The sequence below is a fragment of the Callithrix jacchus genome, chromosome 4, assembly GCF_049354715.1.
Source record: "Callithrix jacchus isolate 240 chromosome 4, calJac240_pri, whole genome shotgun sequence".
Classification (NCBI taxonomy): domain Eukaryota; kingdom Metazoa; phylum Chordata; class Mammalia; order Primates; family Cebidae; genus Callithrix; species Callithrix jacchus.
In genome coordinates, this window is record NC_133505.1 from 89267816 (window position 1) to 89290086 (window position 22271).

The following is a 22271-nucleotide window of genomic DNA, read 5'->3' on the forward strand; positions in this document are numbered from 1 at the left end:
TGATGAGTTTGTGTCGTTTGTAGGGACATGGATGAATCTGGAGAACGTCATCCTCAGCAAACTGACACAAGAACAGAAAATGAAACACCGCATATTCTCACTCATAGGTGGGGGATGAAAAATGAGAACACATGGACACAGAAAGGGGAGTACTAAACACTGGGGTCTATTGGGGGGAAAAGGGGAGGGCCAGTGGGAGGGGGAGGTGGGGAGGGATAGCCTGGGGAGAAATGCCAAATGTGGGTGAAGGGGAGAAGGAAAGAAAAGCACACTGCCATGTGTGTTCCTATGCAACTGTCTTGCATGCTCTGCTCGTACCCCAAAACCTAAAATCCAATAAAAAATTTTAAAAAAAAGTATATAACGTATATATTCAGGTTTTCCATAGCATCTTTTCTTAGAATAGTACATATTAGTAATGTGATAGCTATCTCTTCAAATTCCACCCAAAAGTCAGTTTTAAACAGAAAATGATTTATTTTATGACTTACTGGAAAAGTAAAACATTAAAGAAAAACTGCTAACCAATACTCCCCAGTGCTTGGTTTTTGGTCATTTTTCTATGTGACAATTAAAATTTTTTCATTCAATTTTTTCATGACAGAATTAGAATTTTTTCATGCATAGTATAAAGGCTGCAATATGTTTGCAAATTTTGATGCTCAATTCCACAGAAAGCTATGCAAGCAAGGTGGGTGTGTGGGTGTTTTGGAGATTAGACCATTTAGGTTAATATGTTTCCTTTTCTCTCCTCTCTAAAGAGAGTATATTACTAAATAAAGTACAGATGGTAGTTAAGTGCACTAGTTAAAAGCTATGAAAGTTTTGGCCAGGTAAAGTGGTGGCTCACTCCTGTAATCCCAGCACTTTGGGAGGTCAAGGTGGGCCGATAACCTGAGGGAAGGAGTTGAAGACCAGCCTGGCCAACATGGAAAACCCCATCTCTACTAAAAAATACACAAATATTAGCCAGGTGTGGTGGTTTGCGCCTGCCCCAGCTACTCAGGAGGCTGAGGCAGAAGAATCGCTTGAACCTGGGAAGCTGCCGTGGGCTGACAACACACCACTGCACTCCAGCTAGGTGACAGAGACAGATTCCATTACACACACACACACACACACACACACATACATATACACACAAAGCCATGAAAGTTAATTATTCTCCCTGAACCCATTAAGTGGTGAAAGATTAATAATATAAAGCTCAGTGCCTGCTATATAGTAACTGCTCAATAAATGTTCAGTTCTTATGACCATTCATATTAATAATTAAACACCAGTTCCTATTTCAGCTGCTTTCATTTATAACATGAGATCTTCCCCCTATTTTCCACATCTTAAAAATCATATTGGAAAACCTCCCACCTTCGAAATTTTCAAAAGACTTTTCCACTAAAATACTAATGTGACTAAATATTTAGATCTGGAGAAGTCAGTCTTTATCTGAAGGATGTGTTAATGAAATGTTCAAACATGTGAATGTTCTGAATTATATCAGTATACTGATTTATCATTTTCATTATAGATCAGCATGTAGCAAATTCATAACCCATACATTTTTTATTATGAGGGTTTTCTAGACTGATATACACCTTTAAGACATGAGTCATCCTTCCAGAGTTGGGGAAACTGATGGAAAAATGGCTAAATGATTCAGCATGCTGCAGCAAAATGAGCTGGTCATGAATTTAACATTTCTACTCTGTTAGGTGCCCTGGCCTTGGTGGCCTCTTTCATCTTGTACTGCATATATAACATATGATGCTGTAAGCAATACATTTTGTTAAACATTCCCTCGCAAAAGGCATAATGGTACTTTCCTCTCAGATGAGCTTCTAGAAACAAAATTATTCAATTCTATAAGACAACAGGTTGACAACCCTGGGCAACTCTTACAATGTCCAGTTGTAAGCTTCATCAAGCTTGGCTTATACAGATAATAGGGCTAGAGTGAATTCTGACACTGGTGCCATTTTCTTAGCTGCACAGAGATAGTGGGGGAAAGGCCTGAGGCTGAAAAAACCCAGAAGATGGTCAAACGAAGCCAGATGAGGAAATGGCTATGGTTATACCTGTGTCTCTCATGCCAACATTGACCTTTACCAAAAACATCACAATACAACAGAAGATCCTAAGCAGGTCAAGAAAACTAAATAGCAAATGCTGAATATACACTCACATAGCCTGACTTTATGGAAGATTCTCACCACCCAAAGCAAGTGAAAAACTTTTTCTTTTCTAAGTGTCTCTGTTTATCCTTCAATGACAAACAATTTTACGTTAAAGTATTTCAGAAATATATAGATTTCAGACTAGAATAAAGCATTTTCCATCAAATAACCAATTATGAAAATGATATTATGAATTAAATGTTTTAATATAAAATTGCACCATATCAGATGCTGGGGAAGTACATCCATTTTGTGACCACAGCATAGTCATCTCACCCAGCATTTTCTGAGAATGGGACAAAGTATGCCAGGATGTGTAAAATGACACTACCATATCTGTGAAGTCCGATTTCCTCATTCAATACCTTCAATTATTTCAGTTTGGTATGTAACATATCACAGACACACACACACCCATACTCACAAATGAAACCTCAAGAGCAACACTGAAAAAGATGATACTATCTTAGAACTATCTGAAATGTATTTAGGAAAGAACTAGGGTGACAAGTTTGACCTTCTATAAATCCATCTTTTTTTATTTTTGACTGTGCAACCTCTAATTTCCTCTAAATTGGAGAGGGGAGGGTGGGTGGAGAAAAAAAAAGGTGAAAAACATCTAATTCAGAGTGTACAATCTCCCTCTATATATATACACGTATGTGTGTGTGTCTGTATTTTTTTTCCCCCTCCACCAAGACTTTGGAGGTCAGTAAGAGGAAAAAATGGCTCATAAGACAAGGTTTCAGGGCTAACCCAAGGGAACACCTCAACAGTTGGAGAATTTCAGCTCAGGGGCAACCTGACTGGGGGTATCAGAGGCTGCAGCATTATCAACCAAGAGCACAGGCCGCACCATCAGCATCCCGGGCGCCTCTGCCGTGCGCATGTCCCTCTTATATAAAGAGATGCTTACAGTCCAGGTGCTTTTTCTTGGGGCCCATCACTTCATGAGTAGTGGCTTTGCAGACCGCTCTCGCTACAGCAGAGCCTGTCACGCTGTACTGCGCGGCTGCGATCCGATCTGTGAGCGTTTGGCCCGACATCTTCTCTGGTCGCTTCTACCGCCTCCTTTTCTGCTGGAAACAAGGGAAGACGGTCCCGCTTTAATCTGCAGACCCTACCCTCCAACACCCAGGCCCTGCCTCCTCCAGCCGCACGGCGGCTCTCTCCGCCTCCATTCCCACCCTGGCACCACCTCTAGGAGCCAGCAACGCGCCAAAGCCCCGCTCCTGCGATGCGGTCCAGGGAGTCTTGGCCGTGAGTAGAGCCGTCACGGAACCCCAGCGTGGGCTCCAGTCACAGCATCGTGACACAGTCCCCATTCTTCCCCGGTCTCCCCGTAAGGTCAGATTCGCCCCCTCGGTACCCTCCTGTCAATCAGCACTTTCCTTGCAACCTGATCTGCGGTGCCAGGCTAGCCACGACGTGTGTCGGGGTTATTCTCTGGATGCTGCACCCACCGGTGCCAACCTCCCACCTCCGCAGACTTTCCTCCCAGCAGCCAGTAGGCTTCGGGGAATGCATCAAATAAATACCCAAGCCCTGGCCTCCTTCCTCCTCCTCCTTGCGCTGCTGCAGCAAAGGGCTCGTCCTCCCTCAGTCGCGAAGGAGATTATCCTAGCGTTGCGCCATGTTATGCCCTCGCCTCCCCTTTCTTCCTTGCCGCAGCCTCCAAAGACTCGCCGAGGCCCATCGCCCGGGCTCCTTCTCCCCGGTCTCCAAATCCCTGCCGCAGGGGCCGCCCAGGAGCTCTGAGGAGGCACCGGGGTCTCGGGGCGCCTCACCCTTCCTGGCTTTGGAGCAGAGCCGGACTGACAGCACAGCCCAGCCCCCGCCCGCTCTGTAGAGCGACACGGAGCTGTCACCCGGCCGCTGCCCTTCTCTGCACCCTGGGATTATCCTCTGTGGATCCCTGCGCGGCCCTGGCGCGGGTAGGGGGGCCGAGTCCGGCCGCGGGTACTTACCCCGCCCCTGAGCGGCGCCGCCCGCCGCAGGATGAGCAAAACCCGGGCGGCTGAGGGAAGCCGCGCTGGTAGGTGTGTGCGAGCGCTTGCAGACCCGGTGCCCCGGGCGCAATGTCTCCAGCCCTGGCCGGGCCCGGCTCCTCAGCTCCGCGGTCCCGGCGCCCGCCGCCGTGGCCGCAGAAGCCAGTACCCGCCCGCCGCCGCCTCTTCTGCCAGCGCCGCGGCGTCTCTCTAGCGCTCCAAGCTGCGTCCCCATCCCCGCCCCCACCTCAGCTGTGGTTCCTCCGACGAGTCAGGTGACGGCGGCGGACAAACCCGGACGAGCCCTCCCGGAGCGCCCCGCGGCCCCCTCCCAGCTACTCACACACACAGCCCCCCGGGGCCGCGAGCTTAAAGGCGAGGGGGCGCCGCACGCAAGCATCCCCGGCAAGTCGGAGGGGAGAAGAAGGAGGCGGAGAGGAGGGGAGGCCGACACCCACCCAGTCAGCCGCCCTCCGCCTGCGCCCGGCCGCCCCTACGCCGCTGGCTCCGCACTCCGCACGCACTGGGAGCGCGCACCCGGCACACCTGTCCGTCGACTGCGGGGGGCGCCCTGGGCGGCGGGGGCGTTGGCCAGACCGGGCAAGTGGGCTTCTCGGGTTCTACTCAGTGAAGGCCAAGGCAAGGGCGTCGTCGCGCGCTGCCTGGCGAAGCCCAGCCCCTTCTCCCCCACACTGTCGCTGACACGCCCGCCTGCCAAAGGCGACCGAGGCTCAGACGAACAGGGCGATTTTTAAATGTCAGATCCTACCTGCCAGCCGCGACCGTTACCTGTGCGTCCTTAGTTCCTCGGGCTCCTCCGCTTGTCTCAGTTACCTGGGATTCCGGGTGGGCAGGTAATTCTAGCCCCTTTAGTCTAAACGGATACTGAGGTCTACCGCAGGGAGAATAATTAACAAAGCCATTAATCAAGTCCCAGATTACCTTCGACAGTAATCATTTGAGTGCATAACGAAACATCTTTGTACCCTTAAAAAGTAATTTCTGCCATTTAAATATAGTGTTGGAACTTCCGTCAATTGAATGTCAAGTGTATATTTGACTAGTACGCAGTAATTTCTGAACAGGGATGTGGACTTGGTTAATAGCGTAACGTGTTGACATTTTCAAACGTTGTTATTTATGTTCACCTTTTTTGTTTTTCAAATTCAGTAGCATGAAGATCAAAACTATATTTGTGAACTTTCCTGACTTTCTTTTCCCTGGCTTCTGGTGGCTTCTGTTCGGCCTTGAAGCCATATGTTTACCTGTCCATCTCAAGGTTTTGTTATATATTCCTCTCTTTCACCTGGTACAGTGTTCAGTATGCAGTCATGATTTCGTAACTATTGGGACTGATTCTAGCATTAATTGGAAGCTTGATGACCAAAGAAAGACAGCTTAAGGGCAACATTGTCTCAGATACGAGTCTTACCATGTTTACAAGGGAAATAAAACCACAATTTTATTCAAAAACTTGTACTCCAAATTTATAGCAGCTTAACATAATGGCCCCAAACTGGATGAAAGGCAAATGTTATTCTATCAGTAAATGAATAAACAAAATGTGGTATATCTATATAATGGAATACTACTTAGCAATAACAAGAAACAAACTAATACCATTCATGAACCTCAAATGCATTAGAAGAAAAAGAAGCCCAATCCAAAATTCTACTTATTATTTTGATTTCATTTATGTGACATTCCGGGAAAGTTGAAACCATAGAAACAGAAAACATATCAGGTGCCAGTGACTGTGGCATTGGGGGAGGGGACTGACTGCAAAGGGGTAGAAGAGAACTTTTAGCAGAGATGGAAATGTTTTATATCATGACGGTGATGGTGATTCTACAACTGCATGTATTTCTCAAAACTCATCAATTTGTGCACTTAAAATTGGCTAATTTTGTTGTATATAAATTATACCTCAATATAATCGGATAAAAAGAATTGGAGTGGCAATATTAATATCAAAGTAGGTTTTACAATAAGGAATATTAATAGCAATAAAGAGGCACATTTCATAATGAAAAATTTATCAAGACCATGTAACAATTCTACGTGTTTACATATCTAAGAACAGAGCTTTAAAATAGGATGAAGCAAAACCTAATAGTATTAAAAGGAGAAACAGGCAAATCCATAATTATACTTGAAGATTTCAGCACTTTTCTCTATGTAATAAATAGGACAAGTAGGCAAGAAACCTGTATGAGTATAGATTACTTGAAATAGCCCTGTAGACCAATTTGACCTAATTGACATTTATAAAATAGTCTACCCAACAATAGTGAAATTCTTCTTTCAAGTGTGCAAAGAGCATTCACCAGGATTGACCATATATTGACTGAGACTAAGCCATAAGGCTAGTCTCAATAAATTTAAAAGGATTACAATCATACCCATTATGTTCTCTTACCACAGTGGAATTTAACTAAAAATCAGTAACAGATAGATATATGGAAATCTCTAAATATTTGATAATTAAACAACATATTCTAAATAACCATGGGTTCAATTTTCTCATAAGGAAAATTGGAAATTTATTTAAACTAAATAATAATGAAAATGCAACATATCAAAATTTGTGGGTTACAGGCAAAGTGGTGATTACAGGCAAATTTATAGCATTAAAATGGTTAGGAATAAAGAAAGGTCTAAAAATAACTAAGTTTCAACTTTAAGACACTAGAAAAAGAACAAATTAAACTGAACATGAGCAGAAAGACGGAATAAAGATAAGAGTACAAATCAATGAAAGAGAAATGACAAATAATAGATAAAGTCAATTAAACCAAAAGCCACTCTTTGGAAAAGATTACAAAACTGATAACCCCCCTAGCCAGACACAACGGAAAAATGGCACAAATTTTCAATGTTAGGAGTGAAAGGGGAAATCGATTCTATGGACATTAAAAAATAAGAGAATGTTATAAACAACATTGTGTAATAAGTTGGACAATTTACATAAAATGAGGAAATAGTATAAAATAATGGTTCTCCAACAGTCCAGTAATGATGTCATGTTACATATATTGCTATAAGTTAAGAGGTTTTGAACACATAATGTGTTTCCAATAATAATTAAAATAATACAATCTGTGATTTATTTTTCAAAGTAGATTGGAGTGGGTTCAAAGCCAATCCTATAATATTCTGAAATTACATACAATACACTGGGAAGTATTTGAAGCCAGAACTTATTCTTGATACACTACTCCTGTCTCTGGTACTATGCATGGGAGAATATCCCACACATAAACATTCTGCCATAGTGTTAGCAGAAAGTTTGAAAATCCCTCAACTATAGAAGTATATACAAATCAATAAATAATGTCAAGAATGGAACCAATATATGAAATATTGGTTGTTTGGGAAGATCTTACTGAGCTTTGAGAATAGTAGAATATTTTTGTGGCAAAGCTTTGGAGATGCTGGCTTCTTACAGCCGGAAATATCTAGAATTACATCCATAAATGTTATACACTAAAGTGAAAGAAAGAAAATAGGCTTCAGGAAAGAATATATTGACATAAAAATTGACTTGTTAATTTTTTGAAAGCACAGACACATAATAAATGATATTCAATAAATCTTAGGCAAGAATAAGAATTGGCATTTAATATTTTAAGTTGAAAGATCTTTTGATCTCAGTGGTCAGAAAATAGGGTAATTATAATAAACATCCCAAATTGCTTTTTAAAAATACATATTGAGGCTGGGTGTGGTAGCTCACCCCTGTAATCCTAGCAGTTTGGGAGGCTGAGGCCAGCAGATCACTTGAGGTCAGCAGTTTGAGACCAGCCTGGCCAACATGGTGGAACTTCATCTCTACTAAAAATACAAAAAATTAGCCCGTCATTGTGGTGCATGCCTGTAGTCCCAGCTACCGGGGAGGCTGATGCCCAAGAATCGTTTGAACATGGGAGGTTGCAGGGAACTGAGATCATGCCTCTGCACTTCAGCCTGGGCTACAGACTGAGACTCCATTTAAAAAAAATTCATATTGAATTTTTTTTCTGAGTCAATATAAATATATGCTACTAGACAGATTTTTCTGAGTCTCTGATTATTTATTTATTTATTTATTTTACTTTTTGTATAGACAGGGTCTGATTATATTGACCAGGCTGATCTTGAACTCCTGGCCTCAAGTGATACTCCTGCCTTGACCTCCCAAAGCACTGGGATTACAGGTGTGATTCACCATACCCAGCTAAGTCTTTGATTTAATACACATGTTTTCTTCTGAGTATCAGATTTAATATAGAAAAATCAAGCCAACAATAATTACACTTAGACCAACAATTTATTTCAGCACACATGAGGGAAAGTATTGTCAAGTTCTTGGTTTCAGTTTATTTGCAAGATACAACAAGAGACATATACAAGAGACAGAGAGAAATAAAGCTGAAGATAATTTGATTGCCTCAGATAACAACCTGAGGTGAAATTAGCAAATTTATATATTTCTCCTAAATCTATAATATCATTCTCAAGATAAAACTATAGGGTGAATTTCATTCCAGGAATGCTTTTCTGTCAAAGTAGAAAAAACATATTGGTACAAGAATAACCACACTTGTATATATCCACTCCTACACACAAATGTGATATCTCCACCCAAACTCAAAAGCAATTGACAACAAAAAGCAAATTTTGGTATTCTGAATGCACTTTAGCAGAGACAAAAATCTTGCTTCTCTTTTATGAGACAACAAATAAAAAAAAGACCATAAAACTGATGAACTCTCTAGTATAACAAAAAAAATTGTAGGTTGCACAAAATATCAGTAAGATTTAGATTCAAACAACTTGATCATCTAAGGGAAATATAACATTCATCCATGAAACCATTCAAGTTACTTTAAAATTACAGTTAATGAAGTATATTCCAAGCCAGAACAAACTTGTTTACTAAGGTTTGTTTTGCCTATAATTCTGGTTAGAAATGAATTCATCATGGTAACTGATATGATAAAAGGAACATGTATATTTTACATGCCGAATGGCATAAAAACAGTTTAAGTATGTCATTTTCATTTGCTTCCCTGTTTTAAATCTATTGTTTATTGTTGTATAATGAACTTTGTGGCATACAACAGCAAGTTTTTATTCTTTCTCACAATTTTGTGAGTTAACAGGGCTCTGCTGGGTAGTTCCCCTTTGAAGTCTTTTATGTAGTTGCAATTAGGTGACAGCTGGTCTGTAGTCATTGGAATTCTTCACTGGGCTACCCAAGATGGCTTATGCACTTTGACATCTGGCAGATAAAACTGTTTTTTTAAAATTATTATTATACTTTAAGTTCTGGGGTACATGTGCAGATTGTGCAGGTTTGTTACATATGTATACATGTGCCATTGTAGTAGTTTGCTGAATTTATCGCCCCATCATCTACGTTAGGTATTTCTCCTAATGCTGTCCCTCCCCAATCCCCCCACCCCCTGCTATTCCTTCTCTAGCCCCCCACCCCCCAGGCCCCAGTGTGTGATATCCCCCACCACCATGTCCATGTGTTCTCATTGTTCAACACCCACTTATGCATGAGAACATGCGGTGTTTGGTTTTCTGTTCTTGTGTCAGTTTGCTGAAAATGAAGGTTTCCAAAACTGGCTGTTTAAATGAGAGCTTGGCTGGGGTTTTGACCAGAGCACCTGCACAGGGCATCTCTGTGTGTCTGTGTCTGGGCTACTCACACAGAGTGGTTCAGGGTAATCACATTTCTTACACAGTGGCTGGCTTCCAAGAGGGAACATTCCAAGTTGGAATGTTCTAAGAAACATAGGTGGAAGCTGTAAGGTTTCTAATGACCTAATCACCAAGCATCAGTCTGTTGTGTTCTGTTGATCAAAAGCAAATTACAGAGACAGCTCAGATGCAAGGGGAGGAGATTTATTGGAAGACTAATTACCATAGTGACATACGAAAGTAAAACTTTGTGAAGAATCTGCGGAAACCTCTGAGAGGTGTAAAGTTAAGTGTTTCATACAAGATTCATTGAGGTATGAGATTGATTACGTGATTCATATAAGATTCATTCATCAGAAAATTAGTTTAACACCTTGAATTATTTCCTCCGGTTGGAATTATTCTTTTTCATATAGCAAGCCGTATTAGTCTGTTCTCACACTGCTAATAAAGAAATACCCAACAAGGGGTAATTTATAAAGGAAAGAGGTCTAATTGACTCACAGTTTAGCATGTCTGGCAGGTCTCAGAAAACTTACAATCATGGCAAAAGAGGACGCAAACACGTTCTTCTCCACATGGCAGCAGGAAAAGAAGTATGAGAGCTGGGCAAAGAGGGGGGCCCCTTATAAAACCATCAGATCTCATGAGAACTTAGTATCATGAGAATAGCATGGGGACAAGTGTCCCCATGATTCAGTTACCTCCTACCTCCTACCGGGTTCCTCACACAATACATGGGGATTATGGGAACTACAATTCGAGATGTGGCTTGGGTGTGGACACAGCCAAACCATATCATAAGTGAATTCCTACAAGATTGTGGTCAAGCTGCAAATCTTTTCCAAAGCCTCTGTTTTAGTCTTTTATTTATATATATTAGGAAATTTAAGACTGGAGAGTTTAAATGACGTTCTTACCATCACACACAGTGAGATAACAGTATAACGAATGCTAAACTTCAGTTGTTGAACATCCAATCCAATTTTCTTTCCACTGCATTCATTGCTTCTGATAACGGTGTAATAGTATGATTTAGCCTCTTATTTCATACTAACTAATTCTTCAGTCCAAAAATCCTTCTTTTTAAAATTTTTTGGGCTGGAAGAATGGTGGCTAATATCTTAGGTTATAGAAGTGGACAAGCCCTGGTTTGATTCTCTAGCATTGGTCCTTATTATCTGTGTGACTTTGGGCAAGGTTTGTAGCCTTTAAGAATGAGTTTCCTCATCTGTAAAATGTGCTTGAGCCATAATACCTACCTCAAAGGATTGCTATTACTATCAAATGAGGTAATGCAAATAAAGCCAATAGCACAGTATTTGGCACACAATAAAAACCTAATAAACGTGACTGATGATACTTTGTGAGTAATTGTTGATAGAGTGATTTTATTATTTTACTAATATATTACTATATTTTCATTTTTATTTTATTATTTGGAACTACAACTCAAGTGTATATAGTTCTCTGATTGATATATTATTCTACTAGTATCATCTTGAAAGTGAGAAAATAAACTAATAATTTACCTAGCTTCTGAGATGTGAAATCATGTTACTTCAATATTATCATGGAAAATATCAAGCTTCTATTATTTTCAGGAAACTAGAGTAGAAAACATATACATATGTAAATAGACATTGTACAGCAATACTGTTATGAACAGCAATTTGTTATTTTCTTTTTTTATTCAAAAAAGATGTTTGCAAAGGAATTCTTTGGAGTGAGAAGATTTTGCTTTGAGAAAGGAGAATATTAGTCAGGAAAATTTGTCTGAAGAAGGAAGTTTCACAAGTAAACTTCTAATTCAAGGGCATAGGAGAGCCAAAGCAGTGTGCCTCACCTTCAAATGTGTATCTACAGGTTTTCCTCTCAATTCTTTAACTTGCTCCTGTATTTTAAGTTGCAGTTTGTGTTTGTCTACAGCTCAGTTTATGTTTGGAGTTGCTTAGGGGAAATGACACTGACTTTACCTGATATTTCATTGCATGAGTATCATATAAGCCACATGCATTTGTCTTTGTGCAGCTCCAGGAACACAGCAATGGACTGTGAAAAGAGCTAGTATTTTTCATACTCCTTCTAATTGTGTATCCAAAACATATACATGTTACTGATCACTTCAAATATTCTCATGCCAAAAATGAGTGAGATATATATAGTGTATCGTGTATATACTTATATGTATGTGTGTGTATATATATGTGTATATATATGTGAGTGTGAGTATGTATATATACATATATGTATACACACAGACACACACACACATATAGGTCTTAGTCAACCATTTCTGTTTCTCTGGTAACAAGAATATTAAAGAGAAATGGAAAGTTTAGTCTATTTGATATTTAGTATAACCAGATGAGAATGAAGTGCTGTATTATTGTTTAAACTAATTTTGGCTACCACAAGTAAAGCCTTACTCTTTCTGGAGCATAATGCATTTAACAATATTGAATTTCTTTTTTCATTTACCTCAAGTACTTTCCTTTGTCCAAGGACTTAGGCTTCAGACAGTCAGGAGTCATACATAGCACAGAATATTGTTGTGGGAGGTTCAGATAATTAGTAGATTCTACCCTTACAGTTTGTTCAAATATTGTACGTGAATTATGCTAGCTACATATCAGAAATTTCCCAAATAAACTCCCAAATAAAAGTATAATGAAACAAAATGTATAGTATTATTTCTTATAAATGTTTGGAGAAAGTTTTCAGCTGAGGATCACTTTTCATTTTTGAGTTGGATAATAAATTAGAACACTACTAGAGTGCCAGTGATTTTCCATGGGGAAACTTAATAGTAAGTTAGTCATTATACTTGTTCCAAGTTATGGCCATTATTGATATGATAAACAGATGTCTTCACCTTAAAATTTCATCTCATTCAGCCTAAAACAGGGTTAATTCTGCTGTTATTGTGAATGATTTTAAACATATCCATAAAAACAAAACTCAAGAAATTATCTGGCACCATCTCTCCTGGTTTGGGTCCTTGTTTAGTCCCTGTATCAGATGTTTTTAGGTGGGCGTTATCAGAGATGTACATTTGGTTTATGATACCATGTCAGTGTTAATGGTGTATTTCTTACATCTGGTAGATACGGAGAGTCAATTTGTTTCCATTGTTACTGACTTCATTCTATAACCCCAGCTCCTGTCAAGTTTGCTTTGGATTTTGCTGATAAAAAAGGACAGATATTGTGCCTGTATTCCCAGCACTTTGGGAGGCTGAAGTGAATGGATCATTTGAGGCCAGGAGTTCGAGACCAGCCTGAACAACATGATGAAATCCTATCTCTACAAAAATACAAAAAGTAGCTGAGCATTGTGGTGCATGCCTTTAATCCCAGCTACTCTTTAGGCTGAGGCAGAATTGTTTGAATTCAGGAGGCAGGGGTTGCAGTGAGCTGAGATCATGCCACTGCACTCCAGTGTGGGTAACAGAAAGACTCCATCTCAAAACAAAAAAACAAACAAAAAACAAAAAATCCATAAAACCAGACATTGGCATTACAATAAAATTCTGAAATTTCCATTTCATTGGCAAAAGTAGTAAAATGTGACTCAAATAAGTATGTTGATAAATCTAGTATTTATGCAACAATGTTTATTAGGGATATCAAAATATTTCTTATTAATAGTCCGCGCAATTTTAAAGAAGTACATATTGCTGACTTAACAAATACTGATTTTTGTATCTTTGAAGGTTTGTTGGGGATTTTAGCCCTTAGCCTGATGCTATCTGGTGAGGGGAATTATTTAGCAGCTGCATGATATATTGCTGGTTGCATTTGGAGATGTTACTGATTGCCATTATCACATGATCCCTATTAGGAAGCCATAGTCCATTCTAAACTGTGTATATAAATATTGTTGATTGATTTCCAACTATAGTAATGGATTATGTGGCTGCCTCTATTTGCAGCCCACCTCAGACACACAATCTTTTGCTTATAAGCCCTTAATTATGTCTGCTTAAGTACTTCATCTTTCAGGGCTTATAATCCCCAGCAGCCTTGCCACTTACTAGGCATCAGTTGAGTTCTTAAAATATCTCTTGTGTTTTCTCTAGTAGCAGTTGTCTAAGCTTCAGCTGGCCATCCTTGAGGTATTTACATGTCCTTATTCTCATCTGCTTCACTCCATACAGCTGTATGTAGGAGGAATTGTTTCAATGACAGGGAACTGACCACAGTCGCAGAACTCATTGCTCAACAGTCTTTTACTACTTGGTTCCTCCATAGTGACCATTTCAAAAGCTGGATATGACATTTATGATAGCTTTAAGTGTCACTGTCATCTGGAAAGTTGAACACATACCTCTGGAACTTGATACCTCACTGGCTCTAAACTTTGTCAGTTTCATCTTGGCCTCTTTATTCAGGAAACCAAAGCACCTATCATCAAATAATACACTAGGTCTTTTAGCACCACAGAGTAGATGAAAGGTCATGATTGTGGGTAGGGCTACCTGACATAGGCTTGTCTGAAATCTGGCCTGTAGACAAGTACTCATTCCATGGTTAGCAAGTTTCTTCCTATATGGAAACTTCCAGAAGAACATAATTAGTAGAATCATTTGAGAAATTAAATAACTTGAGCTACCTTCATAATGTGGAAGATGTCTTGGGGTAATGAATCTTGTTGCACATGTGGAAAAATACTCTAACACAATCTATGTCTAATTTTTATAACTATGAACAAGCATATGTAGAATAGATTGCTTTAACTATTGCTGAAAGCCTGTACTCTGATGCTTCATTTAAGTGGGCCCAGCTATGGAAAAAGGAAAAAAAAATAAGATGCAGATTTCAGCCTACCTCCAGTATTCAAGATGCAGGTACCTAAGCCCAAATTGCATATACGAAGATAACATTCGACATTTCAGAAAATAATAGGTATTTGTTAGCCATAGCAAGCAGAGAGCCAAGCAGGCAGTAGTTGGTTATCCAGGCAAATCTACCGTGAGGAAGCACAGCCCAGTTAGCAAACTAGGAGCAGGGGTAGGACTCCAACTTGAGTGGGAGGAATGCTGGTAAGAAAAAACCCAGAAGAATTAAATGTAATTCTTAAATACTACCTGGCTTGTATCAGGCTTAGTTTTGACTTAGAATAGCATAGATCCTGCAGGTATGAATAAAATAGTCCCATTTCTAAGAAAGGGTGCAGAGGCAGGAAATGAAGGTAGCAAGAATTCTGCCATTTTAGTCTTATTATCTTGCACTATCGTTTCTTGTTTAAACTGTCTTCAAGAGGTCTAGGGAGTAAACTATTAATAATATGGAAAGATATTTCCTTATAGTGTTAAACATAAAATTCAAATAATATAATTACTTTTTGGTGTTTATATTTGGTTTAATATATCTATATATGTTTGACAGATAATTTTAATCATAATCTCATCTTGCTTTCAGTATTACCTACAGCAAAAATAAATTTTGAAATTGGTGTTAATTGGATGTGTTCTTTTTATAAAAATAAAATGTCTCCTGGTCAACATGGTGAAACCCCGTCTCTACTAAAAATACAAAAAATTAGCTTGGCATGGTGGCGTGTGCCTGTAATCCAAGCTACTCAGGAGGCTGAGGCAGGAGAATTGCCTGAACCCAGGAGGCGGAGGTTGCGGTGAGCGGAGATCGCGCCATTGCACTCCAGCCTGGGTAACTAGAGCGAAACTCTTGTCTAAAAAAAAAAAAAAAAAAATCAAGTGTCTTCCTTTATTTTCCTAAGCCTTCTTGATTTTTATAGATGAATGAATTTACTGACTATGCAACTGTCCCATTTTACCTCTTAAAATTTGTGCCTCTCCACAGTACAGATATGTTTGATGAGTGAGCTAATGAATAAGTTGACCAATATCTAGCACAGTTGTAAAGCTTAGTAGATGTCTAATAAATGAATTTAATAAATGAATTAATGTGAAATCATGGGTAGTAATGACACTGGTAAAGGAAATTAATTTTTTGGAAAATTTAATTTCTGAAATAAACCAGCAACTTCTGATTATGCGAAGTCAGATACATAGAGAAATTAGAAGGCCACTACCTGACTTATTTATTTTTTTTTTTTTGCGAATCAAATGTCTTTAAGAAATTCTAGACATTATCACAAGTTGTAATTTGCCAACTGCATATGAATCCTTAAAATACCTTCAAGTAAGGTTACAATGATTATTCAAAAGTAGATTTGTAGAGTTAATCACTGCCATGCTGTGAAAAAAACTACAATTTTGTTAGCAAGCAGTACATTTTGGTAGGTGTATGTAGCCACATTGTAAAATAGCTAAGCTGTCAACTGTGACTCATGACTCTTGACCAAGTTTCATAATCCTTCTTCCTAAAATTTGCTCAAAGCTTTGATATTTTACCAACTAAAACACTTTTCCATAAGCCTTAATAAGCATGTGATGAATTTCTGCTGCAAGAGCAATTTTCATATTTAAGAATTAAATCACAGTATATGCTTTGCCTAAGGACCATATAGTTAGGAGACGGTTATTTTAAACTATATATATTAAATCATAAACACTGATAGACAAATCATCTTATAACACAGCTTTAAATCATAATGTGATATCACATTAATTCAACAAATATTCGTCGAGAACTCATGTCAGGCACTTTCTAGGAAAAAGAATTCTAGCAAGAAAATATAGACAATAAACTAATAAGTAAATTGTCTAAAATATTAGAAAGTGGCAAATACTCTTGTAAAGGAGTAAGCAAGATCTGAGGGCTGGTGTGGAAGGAGTGACGACGTGATCTTAGATAGGGTGGTTAAAAGTGAGTGCTCATGAAGCAGGTACATTTGAGTAAAGGAGGTGGAAAAGGAATGAGCCACTCTTATGTACAATACATTAATAATTACTCCTGTAAATTTCCTTCTGAACAGCCTTCACTGTCTATAGGGATGATGTCATTCTCTTCCCAAAAACTCTCCAATGACCTCCTATGGCATTTAGCACAATATGTAATCTCCTTAATTTATTCTATGACTACTTCCGTGATCTCAGCTCAGCCTCACTCTCTAGCCCCCTGCCTTTTTCTCTTGATTACTCTGCTTCAGCCATACTGGATTTATTTTAGTTACCTTGTGAGTACCAATGACTTTCCCACCTCTTGGCCTTCCCACAAGCATTTCCTTTTCTCCACTTGTAAACATTCTCCAGACTTTTACCTGACCAGCTTCCCAACTAGCTGACTACTCTACTTTTCCCTGTTCTTACATTCTCATTGCACAATGTTGGCCTTCCCATCCCTTATTACAATCATGAGTAAATAACCATGTAATCATTTGCCTAATTTCTATTTTTCTGATAGATCTTAAGCTCCTTGATGATAGGGATGTTGTGAGACGTCTGCCTTGTTCATTACTATATCTCCAATACCTGCCACATGGTAGATGCTCGGTATTTATTGAATGACTAAACCATGCTTCAAAAGGGGTGAGATTCATGTTGCTGTGCTGGGAAGAGAGAATATACCTAAGGTTAGGATGGGAAAATAAAAGTGAAAAGTGTTTTTCCCTGACTGAACTTAATAGTTCAACAAGTTAAATAGCCAAGACTGAAAGACCTTTAAGGTCTTTAGGCAGTTTTTTAGGGTGTATTCTTCTCATGAATTCATATATAGCTGCAAGGAGTCTCCTTAGGTAATGATTATAGACTAGGAAGTATAGCTGTTAGGCACTTCTCCAAACATTTTGGTTCTCCTTGTTACTAGGCATGTGGTAGAAATCTACTTCCCTACCCTCTTGAAGTTGAGAATGGTCATGTGACCTTGGATTATGAACTGTGAGTGGATATAGGATATGTCACTTTGGGGAAGAAGCGTTAAGATTCACTACACAATTAGCACCTTTCTCTTTGCCACAGTATCTGGCAGTGCTTCAGGTAGTCTGTTATTGGGTCCCTGTTCCATTCTTCACTGTTTTGCTTTCTGCCTGTCTCTGCTTATCTCAGGCTTCTACCATTTCTCTCCTAGATAGCCTGCCTCTTAACTTATGTACTATTTTCACTTTCATGCCCCTTCTGCTGGTTCAGTGGTTCTCGGACACTTGCCACATTTATCTCTGGCTCCACCTGAGGGCTAGAGTCTCTTGGAGGTGGTGACTAGGATTGCAGGGTTGTTTTCCCTGAAACCATGTGATGGGAGCCTTGATGCTTATGTAGGAAGCAGTGATTCAGGCTGCTTTCCTCAGAAGTGTGCTGAGTCATAGGATTTTGACAACATATGCACACCTCTTGAAGCCCAACAGGAGTATAAGGTTGACTTATCCTGTCTTATTATTTGGAGTGACTTGGTCTGTGTTTTGAAGCAGATGTGTTCTCTGAATTTTCTCCTTACATATAAAAGAGGAATGTTAGTGTGGAGGAAAGGAATGTATAAGAAAGAACTGTCTAACAATGAGACTTACAAGAATGGAGTGATAATTTCTTCGCTCAGAGAGAAAAAAATCAGGAATTAGGTAGAGTTGAAAACACAATATGGAAGGGTTTTTCTGGTGAAGTGTTTGCTAAACACATTTTAATAGCTTACACTGGGAACTCAAAATTGGCATCTGATTGACTGAAAGTCCCAAACTATTTTTTAATATATTATAAAGACTAAATTATACATGCATAGACAGCAGACCCTTATCCAGCTTGGAGTTACATTACTTGTACTGTTTAAACTATAATGATTGGCAACTTCCACTTGCCCAGAATATTTAAATCTGACATTTCCTTTCTAGGATTTCTCTCCTCAAGTATTCCTGGGAATCCTTAGAGAATGCTACCACATCCTTCTAAGCCATCCTGGTGGCCACTCTGCCATACAGAACTCTGTAAGTCACCATTGACCATTTCTAAGTGAGAACTGACACTTCACAACACATTGTTTTGTTCCTAATATAGATAGATCCTTTCTCTTAAGCTTTCCAAATCTCAGCAAGGTGAGGGGCAATGATGCTTTACTGTTTCAGAGATTAACTCTGGTACCTCAGTGATTTACCATGGACATTTGAATCCAGTGTTGGGGTTGTAGCCTGGCTCTGTGCAGACTCTTATGTGTCTGGACTCCAGTACACTACTCCAGCCAAGGAGAAATCTCCATGTTCCTTCACTTTAAGACCCCTATTTCTTTGGTCCTATATTTCAGAAATGCCCCAAGGACCAGACCCACCAATTCTTGCTCTACCTAGACTAACATTAAAAATAGGTACCTGGTATTTTAGCAGAAGAAACCAGACATGGTTTGACAGTCAAGGCTTAAATAATATAATCATAGTAGGTGAAAAATGTGCTTCCCAAGTTTTTGGATGATTCAATCTTAATATGGAGGCCACTGACATTCTGTTTGTATCTGTATTTTGGGAAAACAGTTCTCTAACTCTACAAGGATATAGTCTGCCTAAAAATGCAGCCATTCATATTACTAAATTCAAATTGTGGAGACTTAACAATTTTCTCCAGGAACAATGGTAGGTACTTTTATGTAATTAAAAGTTCCATCCTGCTGAATTTCCCAAAACAAAGGGAATTTGTTCTAAAATGTAGTTGATATTTCCAACTCTGGGAACCGAAGCATTCAGCAATCACAAATGGCAGTCCCTGTTCTAAAAGTAATTTTAAAAAGTAATTCTTAATTCTTCCCCAAAAGTCCACACAAAGTTATAGTTAATATTTGCCATGAGTTCAGGTTAATATGGGGTAACATAGAACAAAGATGAGATATTCACATGCATTTCTTTTTAAAAGCTATAATTCAGAGAAATACATTGCCATTTTCAACTGTATATCATTGTTTTTTCTGGAGAAAAGTTCTAGTGTAGGCCCTCTTTCTATGTTCACAACAGCATTGACACACATTTCTTCCAACAGAATTATGTTCTAATTCAAATAATTTATGAAAATATACATCTTAAGCTACAGAGGTGATTGGAGCAATTAGCTGGAAATGAAATATATGAAAAATTAATAGTGATTTTATAACATTTTAAGCATGAAGGTTTTTCACTTACACAAATAGTACCTATTTATTGTCTTCAAAAATTGTGAGATATAGGAAGGTATAAATAAGAAAAATACTTACCAATAATCTTACTATCCAAAGACAATTAATGCTGTCTTTCCTTGGTGTATTTTTCTAATAATTAAAAAATGGTTGCAGGGCCAAGTGCGGTGGCTCACTCCTGTAATCCCAGAACTTTGGAAGGCTGAGGTGGGCAGATCACGAGTTCAGGAGATAGAGACCATCCTGGCCAACATGGTGAAACCCCGTCTCTACTAAAAATACAAAAAAAAATTAACTGGGCATGCTGGCACATGCCTGTAGTCCCAGCTACTTGGGAGGCTGAGGCAGGAGAATTGCTTGAACCCAGGAGGTGGAGATTGCAGTGAGCTGAGATTGCACCACTACACTACAGCCTGCGCAACAGTGCGAGACTCTGTCTCAAACAAAAAAAGCAAGGTTGTGATTATATGCTATCCTAATGTTCCCATGTTATTTGAAATAAAAGTATTTTTCTATATAATTAAAAATGATTTACAAGTATCATTTTAAAGAAAAAAATAATATTCTTATTAACCTTGGCTTGTGGTGATCTTTTTAATTCCTGAGATTGGTTATAAGCCATGCTTGTACAGGTCAATGTAGAACAAATAGTTTTGTTCAGAATTGAAGTTCTGTTATATTCCAGTTTAACTTATCATATCATTATGAGAAGACTAGACTTTTTAGAAACCAATAAAAAGCACAGAGCAAAACACATGGTTTGCCTCCAAACTGAGATGGAATCCTTAGTTCAAGAATTTTATAGGCCAGTGAACATTCTCATTAGTCCTGGAAGAGCCTCTAATGCTGGGAGAGCTGAGCGAGTTAATCATACCTACAATGGATTGTGCTATCTAGTTCTCCTAATGGATGTTTACCAAAAGCCTTCTTTGATCTCCTTTTATGTATCAGACTTTTCCCTAGATGTTGTACAGTAGTAAACAATTAGAGCTTGTCCTGCCCTTCTGGCCTGTATGGGTGAAAGATATGCTCTCTGTCCTCACTCATCATAAGGGTCATGGTCAACATTCCTATAACAAAAAACAGGTTTACAAGAAAAATCATAGAAAATTTTTTAATCTAAGTTTTAAGTGACACAGGGGTCTCAGAAATGATGAGCTAAAGGCCCAGGGAAAACTGTTTTAGGTTCGATGAAGAACGAACAGCCATGTAGGAATGTGATTGGATAAAAAATATGATCTAATGATAATAGACTGGTGGGAGAAATGTACGAGACCTTTCTGTTCAGATTCTCCTTGGCCTGTCTGTGTAGCATCCCTTCCTCTGAGGTACGAACAACACCCCTCTGGAATGAAGATCTTCAAGGGAAAAGGGAGAGGGGGAAACTTTTCTAGACTTTATGGCTTGCTTTGAGGGAGACAGGTTCTAGTTTATATGAACCAAGTCATAGTCAAGTCTATTATTGGCTTTGAAAGAGGAATTTTGGTTTCTATAACCTGTTTCTGGAAAGAACAAGGGGAAAGAGATAGGAGGTTAGGAGTAGGTCATAGAAAATTTTCTTCTGAGGCCTTTCAGTCTTCTTCAGTTCAAAATACTCAGCATGCCAATGTGCCATACTTTGGGGTATCATATTCTAGAAACCCAGTGTCTACTGACAATACAAAAATTAATCTGATGTGGTGGTGCACATCTGTAATCCAAGCTACTCAGGGGCTGAGGCAGGAGAATCACTTGAACCCAGGAGGCGGAGGTTGTGGTGAGCCAAGATTGTGCCATTACACTCCAGCCTGGGTGACAAGAGTGAAACTCCATCAAAAAGAAAGAGAGAGAGAGAGAGAGAGAGAAGGAAGGAAGGAAGGAAGGAAGGAAGGAAGGAAGGAAGGAAGGAAGGAAGGAAGGAAGGAAGGAAGGAAAGAAAGAAGGAAAGAAGGAAAGAAAGGAAAGAAAGGAAGAAAGGAAGAAAGGAAGAAAGAAAGAAAGAAAGAAAGAAAGAAAGAAAGAAAGAAAGAAAGAAGTAGAAAGGAACAAAGAAAGAGAATGGAAGGAGGAGGCCAGGAAGGAAGGAAGGAAAGATGGGAGGGAGGGAAGGAAGGAAGTAATTTTGTAATTCTTCAAAATAAAACAAATGAAGAAATGTCTATTTGAAAAAAAAGAAATGTCTATTTGATTATCTGGCATATTTCATTTCTTGAACCTTACAAAATAAAGAATGCCATTTATAGTCTAGGGAAAGTAAAAATATGCAGTTATTCTGTTTATGAGCAGATCACAAGTCTGAGTCAGTAAATAATCTGTTAAAAGTATATTGCACAAAATGTGTCCTCATAGAGCTTATAATCAGAAGATTGTGTACTAGGCAATAAATTTTGTATCCAAAATAATCAAATAGATGAAATTCTTATAGTATAAAGAAA

The 22271-nt window shown here is 39.0% G+C and overlaps 1 protein-coding gene across 46 annotated transcripts in view; it reads right to left on the reverse strand.

Annotated features, from left to right (window-relative positions):
• Positions 1-4990, reverse strand: part of SNAP91 (synaptosome associated protein 91) — a 155515-nt gene extending 150525 nt beyond the window's left edge. For 12 of the 46 annotated variants that reach the window (XM_078369683.1, XM_078369681.1, XM_078369678.1 and 9 more), the window contains exons 1-2: positions 4142-4416; positions 3091-3250 (exon numbers count right to left, since the gene is read on the reverse strand). Coding sequence is in view for 35 of the 46 variants with exons in the window: in XM_078369670.1 (XP_078225796.1) it covers positions 3091-3220 (130 nt within the window). In the remaining 11 variants the exon portion in view is untranslated. Of the gene's footprint in view, positions 1-3090; positions 3254-4141; positions 4417-4505; positions 4854-4951 lie in introns of those variants that run through there. The other 34 variants (XM_078369682.1, XM_078369679.1, XM_078369677.1 and 31 more) reach the window with 8 other exon arrangements.
• Positions 4991-22271: the final 17281 nt, after the last annotated feature.